The following is an 18,298-nucleotide window of genomic DNA, read 5'->3' as shown; positions in this document are numbered from 1 at the left end:
ATCAGAGTCCAGCGCTCTCATATAGTCATGCCCTCCTTTTTCTGTCTAGGGTAAATTCATTCGAATCCACTTCGGGGCAACGGGAAAGTTGGCATCAGCCGACATAGAAACCTGTAAGTCAGACTGCAAAGGGAAGTTTGATCGGTCTGTCTGATCTGTGCGTCCAGCTGTGTTTCTGTCCCCCACAGCATCCACCTTGTGTTATGCCACACACCCTGCAGCCATAGCTGCCAACCGTCCCTTATTTGGCGGGAAAGTCCCTTATCCCAGCGCCGTGTCCCGCTGCTGTCCCTTATTGATGATGTCCCTTAAATTTCCTGGGTTTCAAAGGAAGCAGCTCCTCTCCCTCCCTCCCTGCCGGCCAGGGAGGAGGGAGGCTCCAACTGTGTTGCTAGGCTGCGTTGCTCACCCAATAAGGAGTCTAAGAACGACTGGGGGGTGGAGCTTGCATGCCTTGTGCCGAACAAATCGGCCGCGTTGCCTGGGGACTCGCCTTTGCTCAGCGCTTCCCAGCGGAGAGGTGACGGTGGTTTCCCTTGCTGCATCCCCTTTGCAAGGTTGCTGTGCTGCGGGAACCACCGCTTGAGGCTTCGTTTGGCTGCTGGCTGGGCTTTCTGCCTTTGGCTCGGAGGGGCTCAGAAGTTGAACATACTTGTGCCCAGAAAATCCCTTATTTTGGCTGCTGATCCCTTATTTTCAAATCTGTAAGTTGACAGCTATGCCTGCAGCAGCCATCTTGTGTTATGCCACACACCCTGCAGCAGCCATCTTGTGCTATGACACACACACCACGGCAGCCATCTTGTGCTATGCCACACACTCCACGGCAGCCATCTTGTGTTATGCCACACACACCACGGCAGCCATCTTGTGCTATGCCACACACTCCACGGCAGCCATCTTGTGTTATGCCACACACACCACGGCAGCCATCTTGTGCTATGCCACACACTCCACGGCAGCCATCTTGTGCTATGCCGCACACTGCACGGCAGCCATCTTGTGCTATGCCACACACTCCACGGCAGCCATCTTGTGCTATGCCGCACACTCCACGGAAGCCATCTTGTGACTGGCACCCACTGCACTTCCCCAAATATTCCACTGGCCCAAAAAGCTTGGCAACTCTTGCCTCCCTCTTCAAATTCCTTATCCCGCCATACATACTCCAGCTGAGAAAGAGTAGCAGTTGTTATTATTAAAACAAATTTACAGGAAACTTCACGATGTAAAGCCATTGGAGGGCTGTACATAGTAATAGTAATAATAATAATAATAATAATAATAATAATAATAATAATAATTTTTATTTATATCCTGCCCTCCCCAGCCGAAGCCAGGCTCAGAGGGCTAACAACAGTAAAACAATAAAACATTCTAAAATAATTTCATTATAAAATTAAAAACAGAATGAAATAGAAACACAAGCTCTGATAACAATAATATCAATTCAACAAACTCTAATGCAAATGAAACCATCTCTACAAACTCTAAAAGCAACTAACCTGTTTCATCCATTAAAAAACTGATATTTCCCCTCTTCCCCATTTGCTATACCTGAGGGCAAGGAGTGTCTTAGAACTGATTTTGTACGCTGCTCTGAGAGAGCCTAAAAGGATAAGCAAATAAATAAATACTTATGTGTAGTAGTGATATCTAAATTTGCATCTAGGCATATAAATTAATATATGCCAATCCTGTGCAACTATGTGTTTTTTGTGTTGTTGCTTTTTGGCAAGGTGTAAGTGGCTGTTCTAGATTTTACACAGCTTGCATCAATTCAGTATTCACACAGCCCCCCGTCCCTTGTCTCTCAGATCTCCTGGAAAAGTCCCGGGTGATTTTCCAGCTCAAAGCTGAGAGAAACTACCATATATTCTACCAGATCCTTTCCAACAAGAAGCCAGAGCTTCTGGGTGAGTATTTGGGTTTTGTGTTTCTCCATAACCGGGGGGCGGGGGGGGGGAATTCATGTGTATACCAGAACTTTAGGTTTGCACATTTATTTATTTTTATTTTAGATTTTATAGACTGCTCTTTCATAATAAAAAAAACACAGCAAGGTAGTATCCCGTAAACAAATTTACAATAGCATAAATAAAAACATTCGTAAAGACATCAGTAGAAACATCAAATAAATGCTGATTAGTTAAACGGAGGTTCCCGATTCAAAGGCCTGTCTAAACAACACTGCTTTTCGGGGATGCCTAAAAGAAGGCTGGGGCGATTCCTGCTGAACCTTTAGTGGCAAGCAGTTCCACCGGCCAGGTCCTGCTACACTCAAGGCTTGGTCCCTAGTGAAGGCTGACCAAGCCTTTGGGACATGGGGGAACCACCAGAAATGCTCCATCAGACATTCTCAGTGATCGAGGCAGAACGTAAGGGCCCATACGGTCCTAAAGAGAATTTGGTCCTGAGGTGTGAATTAACACAAGAACCTTGCACCTGATTCTGTAACAAACTGGCAACCCATCTCTCAGCAGAAGTGTAGTATGTTGCCAGTTGCCTGTGAACTGTTTGGCCCCCGCATTCTGCATTATCTGCAGCTTCTAGACTATATACAAGGGCAGCCCCACAAACAGCGCATTGCAGTAATCAAGCAGAATAAAGGGCTCTGCCAGTCTAGTGCGGCAAGCGAACTTTCTGCAGTATAGGAAAGGGAAATGCATTGAAAAGTGTGGGGTGAACAATCTTGACGTCTGCGGAAATTCAGGATTGCTATTCTTGCTATTCCATGTGCTATTCCGTGTGCTGCGCTGGCTCGCCAGATGCAGCTTGTCACGCTGGCCATGTGACCCAGAAGTGTCTCCGGACAGCGCTGGCCCCCGGCCTCTTAAGTGAGATGGGCGCACAACCCTAGAGTCTGGCAAGACTGGCCCGAACGGGCAGGGGTACTTTTACCTTTATTCTTACCTTATCCACAGAACAGTACCAGTCAGTTGTAAAATTATTTATTTATTACATCCCATCTTTCCTCTGAGGAACTCATGGTTGTCTTCTTCACCTCCATTTTATTCTCACAACAACCCCGCCAGGTAGGTTAGGCGGAGAGGCATCAAGCAGCCCGAAGTCACCCAGTGAGCTTAATTTGAACCCTGGTCTCTCCCAGGTTCTGGTCTGACGCTCTAACCCAGTGTTTCCCAGACTCGGATCACCAGCTGTTTTTGGACTACAATAATAATAATAATAATAATAAATTTTATTTATACCCCGCCCTCCCCAGCCAAAGCCGGGCTCAGGGCGGCTAACAACAATAAAAACAATCCGACATTCTAAAAACTTTCCACCATAAAATCAATCAGAAACAAATTGATGGCAACCAGCAAGCAGGACCCTGTGCAGATTGCCAGAGGAGGGGGTCAGGCTGCGCCCTGACCAAAGGCCTGGTGGAACAGCTCTGTCTTACAGGCCCTGCGGAAAGATGTCAGGTCCCGCAGGGCCCTAGTCTCTTGTGACAGAGCGTTCCACCAGATTGGTGCCACAGCCGAGAAAGCTCTGGCTCTAGTTGAGGCCAGCCTAACCTCTCTGAGGCCTGGGACCTTCAGGATGTTTTTATTTGCAGACCGTAGGTTTCTCTGTGGGGCATACCAGGAGAGGCGGTCCCGCAGGTACGAGGGTCCTAGGCCGTATAGGGCTTTAAAGGTTAAAACCAGCACCTTAAACCTGATCCTGTACTCCACCGGGAGCCAGTGCAGCTGATATAGTACTGGATGAATGTGATCTCGCAGTGACGACCCCATAAGGAGTCTCGCTGCGGCATTCTGCACCCGTTGGAGTTTCTGGGTCAGTCTCAAGGGCAGCCCCACGTAGAGCGAGTTACAATAATCCAGTCTGGAGGTGACCGTCGCGTGGATCACAGTGGCTAGGTCAGGGCGAGAGAGATAAGGAGCCAACTGCTTAGCTTGGCGGAGATGAAAAAAAGCCGCCTTTGTTATAGCTGTAATCTGCGCCTCCATAGAGAGGGAGGTATCGAAGATTACACCCAAACTCTTAACGGACGATGCTGGCACTAGTTGCACCCCCGCAAGAGATGGGAGTTGCCCCCTCAATCCCATATCGCCCCGTCCCAGCCAGAGGACCTCTGTCTTCGAAGGATTTAACTTCAACCGGCTCCCACGAAACCATCCAGCCACAGCTTCCAGGCATCTGGTCAGTGTGTCTGGGGCCGAGTCAGGATGGCCATCCATCAACAGATAGAGTTGGGTGTCATCAGCATACTGATGGCAGCCCAGCCCAAAACTCCGGACAAGCTGGGCGAGGGGGCGCATAAAGATGTTAAAAAGCATCGGAGAGAGAATCGCACCCTGAGGCACTCCACACACCAGGGAGTGGCGCGATGACAATTCCCCCCCAAGCGCCACCCTCTGTCCCCGACCAGAGAGAAACGAGCGCAGCCATTGAAGGACTGTGCCCTGGATCCCCACGTCGGCAAGGCGGTGGTCCAGGAGTTCGTGATCGACCATGTCGAAGGCTGCTGACAGGTCTAGAAGAATCAGCAGCCCCGACCCGCCTCGATCCAGCTGCCTGCGGAGATCATCTGTTAGGGCGACCAGAGCCGTCTCGGTCCCATGACCAGCGCGGAAGCCGGACTGGAATGGATCGAGAGCCGATGTCTCATCCAGAAACCTACCAAGCTGTTCAGCAACCGCTCTCTCAATCACCTTACCCAGGAATGGAAGATTCGAAACCGGGCGGTAATTGGATAGATCTAAAGGATCTAATGATGTTTTCTTTAAGAGCGGGCGCACCACTGCCTCCTTCAGTTCCCCTGGGAATGTCCCGGTGCCAAGGGACAAATTGATGATATCACCCAGGGGGGCCCGCACCTCGTCTGGACACGCTCTAATCAGCCAAGACGGGCACGGGTCAAGAGGACAGGTGGTGGGCTTTCCAGCTCGGAGGAGTCTGTCCACATCGGCTGGGGATATCCGGTCAAAGTGGTCCAATACTGGACCCGAGGACAGTCGAGGGGCCTCCAGTTCCCTTATTGTGTCCAAATTGGCAGGGAGGTCATGGCGGAGCAACAGGACCTTCTCCGCAAAAAAGCTCGCAAATGCCTCACAGCTGTGTGTCGAATTGTTATTTAAATTTGGCTGTCCTTCAAGGGACGTTAAGGTCCTAATTATACTAAATAATTGCGCCGGGCGAGAGCTAGCGGATGCAATGGAGGCCGAGAAGTAGGACTTCTTAGCGGCCTTCACTGCCATCTCATAGGTTTTCATAAAAACCCTATAAGATGTTCTTGAGGCTCCGTCACGGGCACCCCGCCATACTCGCTCTAGCCGTCTGAGGTCCCGCTTCATTTTCCGAAGCTCCTCGGTAAACCAGGGAGCCCGGTTTCTGCGGGGTCGCAGAGGGCGCTTAGGCGCGATCTCATCGATGGCTGCTAGGAGCTGGGTATTCCAGCCCTCAATAAGCTCAGTCAATGAGTCGCCAGGGGGAGCAAGGTCCCGCAAGGCCTGACGGAATCTATCAGGGTCCATCAGCCTCTGCGGGCGAGCCCAAATCGGCTCGCCACCTAAGCAGGGTGGGGGTGGAACGTCAATCCTGGCTTTCAGAGCGCAGTGATCAGACCATGGCACCTTCATTGAGGGAAACATGATCACATCTATACCGACACCAAAGATCAAATCCAGCGTGTGGCCTGCTTGATGTGTGGGGCCCGAAACAAACTGGGAGAGCCCTAGTGTCGCCATGGAAGACACCAGGTCCAGAGCCTGTGAGGAGGGAGCGGCATCAGCATGGATGTTGAAGTCCCCCAATACCAATAGGTTAGGGAACTCCAAGGCCCAGCCAGCCACAGCCTCCAGCAGGCCTGACAGGGTGGCTGCTGGTGCGCTAGGTGGCCGGTACACCAGCCAGACAGCCAAGCTCACCTCGGAGCCCCACACTAGGCCAACACATTCAATGCCGGGGATCGATGGCGATGGTAGAGCCCTGAAAGAACAATCTTCCCGGATTAATAGTGCCACCCCTCCCCCCCGGCCCACAGTCCGCGACTGGTGGAGGACGGAGAAACCTGGGGGCGCCATCTCTCGTAGGGTAACAGTATCCCCTTCGCGCACCCAGGTCTCCGTCACACAAGCCAGGTCGACCCCCTGCGAGATAAAGAAATCTCGCAGGGTGGCGGTTTTGTTGCCTATAGACCTGGCATTGCACAACACCAGTGACGGAGGTGAGTTATCCTTGCTCACCCTACCCTCGTTCCTCGGGATGGGGCGCAGATTGGAAGGGGTACGAGCATATCCATATCTCGATCCCCTTCGCCTATAACATCTGCCCCCACCGCCATACCTCCCTCGCCCCACCACGGTAGCAATCCCAAGCCTCATACCAACCTCCATTTACAAGTAGAAAGCAAGCAAAAAAACAAAAACAAAAAACAAAAAAGCAAAACAAAACAAAACAAAGCAAAACAAAAACAAAAAAACAACAAAACAACAAAACAATTGTACCAAGCAACACCAGTCCCCACCCCACTCAATAACCAACCCCAAACCAAAATAAAACGGAACAATATAAACATACATCAATAAAAACCACCGTACATGGTGGAACAACAAAGTAAAAAGTAAAAACCCCTTTAAAATACTTTAAAATAAATAAAAACATTTTTAACATTTGCTGCAGCAGCACCAGTGTCTATAGCAGAGGGGAGTCTGGGCCCCGCCCCCTGGGCCAGGTGGAATCAGCCAGAGGGGGGAGCGGCCTTCCCAACTCACAGTGCAGCAGCAGCAATGTCCCTGTGCCTCCTGAGGCCTCTTAAGCTGTGGCGATGGTGAGTCGGTCTGGGCCCCGCCCCCTGGGCCAGATGGAATCAGCCAGAGGGGGGAGCGGCCTTCCCAACTCACAGTGTTGACCATCCCTTGTTAGCCGGCGGTCAAGGACGATGGGAATTGTAGTCTGCAAACAGCTGGAGACCCAGGTTTGAGAAACCCTGCTCTAACCACCAAACCACGCTGTCTCCTTTTTCCTTTAGCTACGCTGTATTTTCTTGGTCAGTTTCCCCATTAGGGGCAGTTACCAAACTCTGCTAAGCCAATTTGATAAGGATGCGAGTCTTTCCGAAACCAGGCGATAACAAGTCTAACTATAAATCTACAATAAGTTTAAATGGGTTTAAATGAAATATCCACATTGTGGCCAAATCTTTCTTTGAGCGGATGGTTTCTGGGGAGTGATGCCCTGAACACAGCCTGCTGTTAACCCCCCTCTTCATTCCCCTGTTTCTTTCCCCAAAAGACCTGCTTCTGGTCACAAACAACCCCTATGACTACAGCTACATCTCCCAAGGAGAGGTGACTGTGGCCTCCATCGACGACTCAGAGGAGCTGATGGCTACAGACGTGAGTCTCTTTGCATAAACCCAGGGAGGGGAAGGGACGTCAGCCAATTTCCATGTGTTAAGAAGATCCATTTAGGGGTGCCAAAATTTGGTCTCTCAGAGGGCGCCATATTGAAAAAGATGACCAAAATCCTGGGTGTAGCAATCCCTGGATAGAGCTATCTTGTATTTTTTAAATGCTTTTTCAGGTTTATACATTTCAATAATTTTACCATCATTTTAACATTTCAAAGCTAGACTTCCTTCTCCTTCTTTCTGCGGTTCCTTAAATTTGTTTTTGATATCTTCTGCATATCCAAATGAACTTAATTTGCTCATTTATTCATCTTAATTTGCTCATTTATTCATCTCCTTTAAATATATACTCTTATAAAACTGCAGGTTATTACAATAACCCTGCCAATGTTCTGACCTGTTTACAATTTATCTGTCAATACTCAATAAACCATTTCCATTCTTTTATAAAAAGTTTGTTATCTTAATTTCTTACTCTTCCGGTAAGTTTCTCCATTTCTGCATACAGTGGTACCTCGGGTTAAGTACTTAATTCGTTCCGGAGGTCCGTTCTTAACCTGAAACTGTTCTTAACCTGAAGCACCACTTTAGCTAATGGGGCCTCCTGCTGCCGCCGTGCCCCCGGAGCATGATTTCTGTTCTCATCCTGAAGCAAAGTTCTTAACCCGAGGTACTATTTCTGGGTTAGCGGAGTCTGTAACCTAAAGCGTATGTAACCCGAGGTACCACTGTATTTCTGGGTTAGCGGAGTCTGTAACCTGAAGCGTATGTAACCCGAGGTACCACTGTATTTCATAAGGGAGAGCTAACTTGTGGCTACAGAACTGGAACAGCACCACCTGCTGGCAGCTCCTGGAGTGCAAGAAATGTAGTGTGTGGGGGGGGGGTGTCAAAAGTGAATGGTGCCAATTTGAGAAGCGTCCTTGGTGATGTTTTCTTTCTTTCTTTCTTTCTTTCTTTCTTTCTTTCTTTCTTTCTTTCTTTCTTTCTTTCTCCCCCCCTTCCATATATACACAGAGCGCCTTTGATGTCCTGGGTTTCACCCCAGAGGAGAAAGTCGGGGTTTACAAGCTGACTGGCGCCATCATGCACTACGGCAACATGAAATTTAAGCAGAAACAGAGGGAGGAGCAGGCTGAAGCCGAGGGGACCGAAGGTGTGTGGTTTGGAAAGGGCAGGAGAGATCTGTCGGATAAAGGGGAATGTCAGGGAGAAGCGGGAAAGGGATTTGCACAGCCGTCCTCAAAAATGAGCACTTCTCTGAATTTTGTAGTCCTCCAGCCAAGTCACGTGCACGAAGAATAAATATACAGTGGTGCCTTGCAAGACGAAAAGAATCCGTTCCGCGAGTCTCTTCGTCTAGCGGTTTTTTCGTCTTGCGAAGCAAGCCCATTAGCGGATTAGCGCGATTAGCAGTTTAGCGGCTATTAGCGGCTATTAAAGGCTTAAGGGATTAGCGGATTAGCTGCCAAAAGGCTATTAGCAGCTTAGTGCCTTAGAAAAAGGAGGTGGGGAGCGGAAAAAAATTGCAAGAATCGCAAGACATTTTCGTCTTGCGAAGCAAGCCCATAGAGAAATTCGTCCTGCGAAGCGCATTGAAAAATGGAAAACCCTTTCGTCTAGCGGGTTTTCCGTCTTGCGAGGCATTTGTCTTGCAGGGCACCACTGTACTAGGATGGTGTGTCTATTAAAATGTATGTGGGGGGGGGGAATACCATCCCAAAATGCATTAAATTAGGGGGGATTGCTTTGCAGAGGTTCAGATATTAGGCAAAATGACGTACCATCGTGTGTGTAGTACCAGGAGAAATTTGTTGGCGAGGCCTTGCTTTAAAAAATAAAACAAAATTGCAGATTGAGGTGGAGAACTGACCTTAAGATTGAAGAAAGGAAAAACATAGCAAAGCTGAAATGGACAGACGCCTTCAACCCTTAAAAAATAAGTTGCAGGAGTAGAAAATATAGGATCCCACCCACGGTATCTACCATCCATATTTCCTTTCCTCCCCAGATGCAGATAAATCTGCCTACCTGATGGGCCTGAACTCAGCCGACCTCCTCAAGGGTCTCTGCCACCCGAGGGTGAAGGTTGGCAACGAATATGTCACCAAGGGGCAAAATGTCCAACAGGTGAGGATGACTTTTTGCAGGCCGCGCTGCAGCGGGGCCTCGGGTTCCAGAGGGTGTGGCAGGCTATTTTTCTTCAGCCTTGGGTTCCCAGGTGTTGTAACACTACAGCTGCCATCAGCCTTAACTATTGGCTAAGCTAGCAGGGGATGATGGTAGTTGTAGTCCTACAACATCAGGGGATGATGGGAGTTGTAGTCCTACCTGGGGTTCCAAGGTTGAAAAACACCATTATAGGGTATTTACAGTTGGGCAAGCTTGACACAGGTGCAGCTGCTGGCGTTGATGGCACTGGCCTCATTATTCGCATCAGTTCAGACTGGAGTTGGGGAGAAATTTGACCCAGTTTCCATTTAAAGGCAAACTTAGGCAATTTGCAATTTGTAACAATGCATGCACCGAAACACAGCCCTCCTTCGAAATTTGCACTTCTCCAAACCTTGCAATGCTGTTCCCTCACCCCATCACAATTAACGTGCACTAAAATGTATATATAGGGACGCGGGTGGCGCTGTGGGTAAAAGCCTCAGTGCCTAGGGCTTGCCGATCGAAAGGTCGGCGGTTCAAATCCCCGTGGCGGGGTGCGCTCCCGTTGTTCGGTACCAGTGCCTGCCAACCTAGCAGTTCGAAAGCACTCCCAGGTGCAAGTAGATAAATAGGGACCGCTTACTAGCGGGAAGGTAAACGGCGTTTCCGTGTGCGGCTCTGGCTCGCCAGAGCAGCGATGTCACGCTGGCCACGTGACCCGGAAGTGTCTTCGGACAGCGCTGGCCCCCGGCCTCTTGAGTGAGATGGGCGCACAACCCTAGAGTCTGTCAAGACTGGCCCGTACGGGCAGGGGTACCTTTACCTTTACCTTTTTAAAATGTATATATTAGTGAAAATAACACATCGACATGCATTACGTTAGAGAAAGTTTCTTTGCAACCGTGAGTGTTTTGGGCAAGGTTGCATTCCCAAAAATGTTTATATTAGGAGACTGGAGCACTAAAATGCGGATGAATTCCCACGAGAACTTTTTAAAAACAAACAAACTAACAATAACATCACAAACTGTTGTGGAAACGGGGAGAACCAACTTCTAATTAATCGTGAATAGAAATGTAATGTTAGGCCCAGGGTTGTTGAATTGTTGTTGTCATAATAAAGGATAGAAACCCTTCTAAAAAAAGGAGGGATCGAAACCTTTCTAAAAAAAAAACCCAACCGCTTAGCTGGAATGAGCCTGGTTGGATTTAGGTGACCCAGATGACTGCCTGGGGCGTTGGGTTTGGGGGGTGCCGGCCTCTGTTCAGGGTGCACCTGTCACCCAGACGTTCTGCTCCGCCCTGAGTTCGACAGCTGAAAATAACGGAACAAACAGTTCAGAGGCCGCAAATAAAATCCCTTATGCACAAGTTCATCATCATCAGCCACCATGGCAGGGATCAGTCTTGTTTGCAGTCAGGTCATGCAGCAAAGTCACAAAATTGGGGTACGAGGTGCCTAAAATTGGGTGGGGTGGGGGTTAAAACAGAGGTCACCAAAGGAACTCTGGACCTGAGGAGCCATTTGGTCTAGGGCAGCAATTCACAAACTTTCCCCCCCTCTGGGTCACAGTTTCAAAATCAAAATTTCCCTGTGCCACACCAATTTTCTAATTGATAAATACAGCACATTGGAAAACAAGAAAGAAATGACTCCTAGCAGGGCTTGGTTTTGAAAAGATATCTATCCATACTCTGCAGATAAGAATAAATATTTTGAAACTATGCTATACCACACTACACTGAAAATGTTTATATGTTTCTTTGATGGTCCTAGCCATCCTCTCCCTTTGAGAACCACTGGTCAAGGAATGAGCGGGCAGTCTGCCTTCTTCCCTGGGGCATTTTAGAAAATGCTGTGGTTTTGGGGGGCTGGGGACTCGGCAGCCTTTGAAAGAGAGAGAGAGAGAGGTGCTCACAGTGAAGGCAGCAGGACTCCTTGCTCAGAGCCCATATAACTTGATACTGCTGAAGATTATGTATTTTTCCCTTTAATTTTTATTAAATTTTCTGTTTTACATTTTAGAATATTCATTTAAGCAACCTTAAAATACTAAGGACTTCCCTTCTTCTCTTTCCGTGGTTCATTTCGCATAACACAAATCCCTGCATATTTTATATAAACTAAACCATTCAGTATTCCATTGTTACATCCATCAAAACTTATTTACACTGCTGAATTTATCTTACTGCTGCCCATGTTTTCAAATAAACACAGTTTCCCTCCATATAGTCAATAAACATTTTCCAGTCTTCTTTAAACGTATGTTCTTCTTGTTCTCTTATTCTATGTGTTAGCTCCGCAAGCTGCGTATATTCCACCAGTTTAAGTTCTTTAGTTGTGACTTCGCTCGTTTTATGTTTTGGGACTAATGAAACATGAGCCACAGTCACAATGCTGGAGTCTTTTCTGCCCTTCGACATGAGGTCCCATGGCAGCTTACAGCACTGTAAAAACACAGTACAGTGGTACCTCGCAAGACGAATGCCTTGGAAGACGAAAAACTCGCAAGACGAAAGAGTTTTTCGTTTTCTGAGTTGCTTCGCAAGACAGATTTCCCTATGGGCTTGCTTCGCAAGACGGAACGTCTTGCGCCTTTTTTTTAAAGCCGCCAATGCCTTCCTATGGGAAACCGTCAATACGCAGTGGTGCATCACAAGACGAAAAAACTCGTAGAACGGAAAAACTCGCAGAACGAATTAATTTCGTCTTGCGAGGCACCACTGTACAGTGGACGCTCGGGTTGCAAATGTGATCCGTGCAGGAAGCACGTTCGCAACCCGCAGCGTCCGCAACCCACAGCACTGCGCACACACGGGTTGCGATTTAGCACTTCTGCGCATGTGCCGAAACCTGGAAGTAACCCGTTCCGGTACTTCCAGGTTCAGCGCAGTGCATAACCTGAAATCACGTAACCCGAAGCGTCTGTAACCCGAGGTATGACTGTACTAAAAATCAGTTTGAACAATTTACCATCAGAAGACTAGGCTCCATTTGCCTACTCTACCTGGCCAGGACATTAGTCCCTGCCATGCTTGTGCAGAATCTGGTGCTGAGGCCTGCTCTGCACCTGCTTATGCACTCTTGAATTATTTTTCTGCAACTCCAAGCATGCCAGCTGGGGTTGATGGGAGCTGAGTCCAAAAAAATATGGAGGGCACCACCAGGCACAGGGGCTCAGATTGCTTTCCCCAAAGTGTTGCTCACTTTTCCTTTCCTTCCTCCCCTGGCTCCTCTGCTCAGGTGTACTACTCCATTGGGGCCCTGGCCAAGTCTGTGTATGAAAAAATGTTCAGCTGGATGGTGGTCAGGATCAACAACTCATTGGAGACCAAACAACCCCGGCAGTATTTCATCGGGGTGCTGGACATCGCAGGATTCGAGATCTTTGACGTGAGTACATTGCGGTGGGTGTAACAACATAGGATCATTGCCCTTAGGTAGATATCCCCTACCTGGAGGACTGGTCTCTTCCTATTGGGGGGAACACGGTTTGTTCAGCAGACCACAAGCCTGTCATGTTTTGTTTCTTTCCAAGTGTGACTTGTTTTCTGAGCTGCTCATCCGTCCTCAGCTTGGCTAGGTTAGGCTAAGGGTTTGTGATTTGCCCAAGGTCACCCAGTTAGCCTCATAGTACGTTTCTGAGCACAATTCAAAGTGTTGGTGCTGACCTTTAAAGCCCTAAGCAGCCTCAAAGGCTCAGTAGACCTGAAGGAGCGTCTCCACCCCCATCGTTCTGCCTGGACACTGAGGTCCAGCTCCAAAGGCCTTCTGGCGGTTTCCTCCTTGCGAGAAGTCAGGTTACCGGGAACCAGGCAGAGGGCCTTCTCAGTAGTGGCGCCCGCCCTTTGGAATGCCCGCCCAGCAGATGTCAAGGAAATAAACAACTATCTGACTTTTAGAAGACATCTGAAGGCAGCCCTGTTTAGGGAAGTTTTTAATGTTTCGTGTTTTATTGCTTTATTATTATTATTCTGTTGGGAGTCGCCCAGACTGGCTGGAGAAACCCAGCTAGATCAGTGGGGTATAAATAAATATTATTATTATTATTATCATTATTATTATCATCATCATCATAGCAGAGTGGGGCTTTGAACCCTGGACAGACTGGTTTTTCAAATTGCTCGAGTCCTTGATTTCGTTTCCCTTCCTCGCTCCCTGTCTCAGTTCAACAGCTTTGAGCAGCTCTGCATCAACTTCACCAACGAGAAGCTGCAGCAGTTCTTCAACCACCACATGTTCGTACTGGAGCAGGAAGAGTACAAGAAAGAAGGGATCGACTGGGTCTTCATCGACTTCGGCATGGACCTCCAGGCCTGCATCGACCTCATCGAGAAGGTGTGGTTATGAGGTGCTCTCTGAGGGAAGGAATCACGCCTGCATACCGAGATCAGGGAAACAGGAGGGAGGGGAAGGGTTTATCATTGGCTTCCCAATTTGCCCCCTCTGTCCCACAATCCTTTGGACCTAAAGGAAAAACAGCAACAGGGAAGATTCAAGGTCTTGCCCTATTTGGCTCTTTGAGGTACAGGCACTGCACTGCTGATCCCCAAACTGGGGTCTGGTAATCAGGAGTGCCCTCCAAGCAGTGCCAGATTCATGTATAAGCTAAACGAGCTATAGCTTAGGGCCCCACTCCCTTGGGGGGGGGGCACCCCCAAAAAAATTAAAGGGGAAAAAACTGGATGCACATTTCCAAAATATAAGATAAAAAATAAATAAAACAATACCTACATACAGCAACAGTGTTTTGTGGCTTTAGATACCTTTAGGTCCATAAATTACCATATATATTCAACAACAAAAACAGCAACAATTTGTTGTTGACAAAGGACAGCTGGACATATAAAGGGCCCCATTACCTTCAGTAGCTTAAGGGTAAAGGGACCCCTGACCATTAGGTCCAGTCGTGACCGACTCTGGGGTTGCGGCGCTCATCTCGCTTTATTGGCCGAGGGAGCCGGCGTACAGTTTCCGGGTCATGTGGCCAGCATGACTAAGCCACTTCTGGCGAACCAGAGCAGCGCACGGAAACACCATTTACCTTCCCGCCGGAGTGGTACCTATTTATCTACTTGCACTTTGACGTGCATTCGAACTGCTAGGTTGGCAGGAGCAGGGACCGAGCAACAGGAGCTCACCCCGTTGCGGGGATTCGAACCGCTGACCTTCTGATCGGCAAGTCCTAGGCTCTGTGGTTTAACCCACAGCGCCACCTGCATCCCACCTTCAGTAGCTTAGGGCTCATCAAACCTAAATCCGGCCCTGCCTCCAAGCCTCACCCAGTCGGAGCCTCTCGCTTTCCCTCCTTCCCTCTCTTTATATTGAAATTGTTTGAGTGTTTTAAATTGTTTTGTTTTGTTTTGTTCAATGTGTTTAGTGTTATGTAGTGTCTTTTTATTGTATTGCATTGGTTTTTATTTTTCTGTTTTTGTTTGGTTTTGCAATGTTTAAATTGTTCAAAAAGCAATAAATATGATTTTTGAAAAAAATATTAATTAGCTGAGCCTTCCCCCACCTGGTGCCCACAGATGTTTGGGACTACAACTCCCATCAGCCCCTGCCAGCATTGGCTGAAGTGGATGGGAACTGTAGTCCATGACATCCAAATTTGTGAAACCATCGTTACCACTAACCATGGTTTACTCTCAAAGCAGGATTTGAAACCAGAATCTATTCCTGTTTTCAGTCTCTGGTTTGTGATCAAACCTTGTTATACAGCAGCTGTTTGTGCCAGTTCAGACATCATGATAAATTATGGTTCTTGCTAAGGGAGGGTGGAATGGAAGAGGGAAGGGAGTGCAGGAGCATCGGGGACATTGCTGATCACCAAACAATGGTTTGGCAATTGCTAGTGTGAATTCGAAAGTGGGCCAGAGCATCTTCAAAATACTTTCTGTATTTACAAAGGTGCAGATGCAACTTTATTTCATTTATGTAGCTGCTTTCAAATAAGTCAGGAAGTATAGATTGGAGTATAGACAATTTTTTAGATGTTTATGGGAGGATAAGGTACAAATGGATTAAGATAAATAAGTGAGCATGCAGTGAAAGATGGAAAGAATTTGCTGATTTAATTAATAACTGGAATACAAAAAGGGAGGTGGGAGGAGGTCGAGGAAATAAGTTATTGAAGGATGGAATTGTGAAAAATGGAAGTGGTTTTTTGTGTTTTTTAATGTTTTTTTCTACTGTTGGTGGTGTGGTGGGGTGGTTTTTATGTATTTTTTAATTTTTCTCTATCCTTGTTTTTTCCCTTTATTTTTACAGTATTTTGTCTTTGTTAATTCTTTTCTGTAATTGTTAAAATTGGAATAAATATTATTAAAAAACAAAAAACAAAAAACAAATAAGTCAGGAAGAAACAGTTAACCATGGTTTCCCATTACATTTGAACTGGGAAACTATAGTAAGTAATTTACTAACAGGCCAGACTATGAAGCTATGGCGTTAAGGTGCTAGGAAGCCATTAAGCATCATTCCTAGTTCAGAGGTAGCAGGAATCCACAGTTAACTGTGGCTCCCTGCCTTGTTTGCATGAAAGGAGTGGGAGAAAACAAGGTTGTATGAAGCTCATGCACCTTTGTTTATTTATTAAGCCGAGATGCGATTGTAGAAGCACAGCCTAGAACCCTGCCACGTTAAGGGCTAGAAACTTGTTTGTTTGTTTTAAAGGCAAGCAATCCTTCTTTTTCACCCAATGCCAGTTACTGGATTTGCTTTGCCCCTTACCACTGTGTAACACAACCCTGAATATAAGGGGACTGGCCATTAGCACCCTTGTTGTGCCTTGCTAAAATAAATTCGCTTTACTGTACACTTTCTGGGAGGTGGGTCATGGTTCAACCTCTTCTGGGTTCTTCCCCTGTCCTTCCGACTCCTTCTGTGATTTCGTCTGATTTCACTACGGCTAACGGCTTCCAAACCACTTTAAACCATGGCTTCATATTCTGGCTTGTTAGGGAACGATTTGCTATAGTTTCCCAGTTCGGATGCCACAGGAAACCATGGTTAGCCGGGTCTCCCTGACTTGCTGCTTTGACTCTATTTCCCCCCTCTTTTCATGCAGCCGTTGGGCATCATGTCGATCCTGGAGGAGGAGTGCATGTTCCCGAAAGCCTCCGACATGACCTTCAAGGCCAAGCTGTACGACAACCACCTGGGCAAGTCGAACAACTTTGGGAAGCCGCGCAACACCAAGGGCAAGCCGGAGGCCCATTTCTCCCTCGTCCATTACGCTGGCACCGTCGACTACAACATCCTTGGCTGGCTGCAGAAGAACAAGGACCCCCTCAACGAGACGGTGGTGGGGCTCTACCAGAAGTCGTCCCTCAAGCTCCTTGCTACGCTTTCTCCAGCTATGCCAGCATGGAGGCTGGTGAGATTGATGGGTGGGCAGGAGAGAGGGAGGAAAGGAGAAAACCAGGCCCAGCACTCAGAATCCTTGGGCAGTTGCCCTGGCATCAGGGCACTCCGGGGGGTGGGGTGCGTGGCTGCCATTTTAATTTCCCAAAACACTCCTGTTAAGCTGTGGGTGAACATATCCGACGACACAGCAATTCTTCAAACAAGCTCTTGTTTATTCACAGGCCAGAAAAGAACTGAACTGAAGGGTTCAGTCAGCCTGCTTATATAGAGCTCCAGTACAACGTAACTGTAACAATTTTCTAAAACTATCCAATCACTGAACGTCATTTTCGATTCCTTATTTGCATAACTATCTACAGTCTCCCCCTGCTGGCCCAGGGTGAGAACTTCAGTACATAACAGCTCCAAATTAGGGGGCAGATGAATCTATTAGCTTTGGGTTCTCTCTGTTTCTTCTCATTTTTTCCAGCCTTAAGTCCACCTCCCTACGTTTCTGCTTCAGTTTGCAATTTATTTTTTTAACCGGGGTGGCCCAGCTACGCCCCTATCTGGACAGGGATAGCCTAACTGCTGTTGTCTGTACTCTGGTAACCTCAATGTTAGGTAACTGCAATGCGTTATATGTAGGGCTGCCTCTGAAGACAGTTCAGCTAGTGCAGAATTCAGCGGCCAGGTTGCTCACCGGAGCATATTATACTGATCCTGGCCCGACTGCACTGGCTAACAATTAGTGTCCGGGCCCAATTCAAAGTGCTGGTTTAGACCAATAAAGTCTTAAATGGCTCAGGACCTCAATACCTCATATGAAATGCCTCTTTCCATATGAACCTACCTAGACTCTGAGATCATCTTCTGAGGCCCTTCCTTGTGTGCCTCCTCCTCGAGAGGTCCGGAGGGTGGCAACACGAGAACGGGGCCTTCTCTGCAGTGGCTCCCCATCTGTGGAATGCTCTCCCCACGGAAGTTCGCCTGGCGCCTTCATTATAAATCTTTAGGCGCCAGGCCAAAACATTTATTTGGTTGATTTGATTGACATCCTATGCCTTTTTAAAAGGTGTGTTTTTTGTGGGGGGTATATTGAGTTGTTGGTTTTATTTTGATTATGTATTTTGTGGTTTTATATTTTGATTTTATTCTGTGAACTACCCTGAGACCTCCGGGTATAGAGCTGTATATCAATTCAATAACTAACTAAATAAAATAAAATAAAATACATTGAAGGAAGCAAGAGGCACTGTAGGAAATGAGAGCAGCGCGGTGTAGTGGTTAGTTAGAGAGATTTCAATGACAGGAGAGATTTCAGTGACAATCATTGGGAAGGAGACCAATGTAGGAGAACTGAATTTAAGACTGAAAAAGAAGAAGAGAACTGAAAGAAACCAAAATTGACCTGATTTGCTCATCCCTTTGATGAGG

At 47.5% G+C, this 18,298-nt stretch overlaps 1 protein-coding gene across 1 annotated transcript in view; it reads left to right on the top strand.

Moving 5' to 3' along the window:
• Nucleotides 1-18,298, top strand: part of LOC310663212 (myosin-6-like) — a 56,622-nt gene that overhangs the window by 9,787 nt on the left and 28,537 nt on the right. The window contains 9 exon segments of the mRNA XM_083410905.1: nucleotides 50-113; nucleotides 1,818-1,916; nucleotides 7,243-7,346; nucleotides 8,378-8,516; nucleotides 9,372-9,490; nucleotides 12,758-12,907; nucleotides 13,682-13,852; nucleotides 16,584-16,860; nucleotides 16,863-16,990. Of these exon segments, the coding sequence (XP_083267031.1) occupies nucleotides 50-113; nucleotides 1,818-1,916; nucleotides 7,243-7,346; nucleotides 8,378-8,516; nucleotides 9,372-9,490; nucleotides 12,758-12,907; nucleotides 13,682-13,852; nucleotides 16,584-16,860; nucleotides 16,863-16,990 (1,251 nt within the window).

The sequence above is a fragment of the Podarcis tiliguerta genome (assembly GCF_965153285.1).
Source record: "Podarcis tiliguerta genome assembly, chromosome: 13".
NCBI classification, from domain to species: Eukaryota; Metazoa; Chordata; class Lepidosauria; order Squamata; family Lacertidae; genus Podarcis; species Podarcis tiliguerta.
The sequence above is the reverse complement of the archived record's forward strand: the minus strand, read 5'-3'. Positions and strand labels throughout refer to the sequence as shown.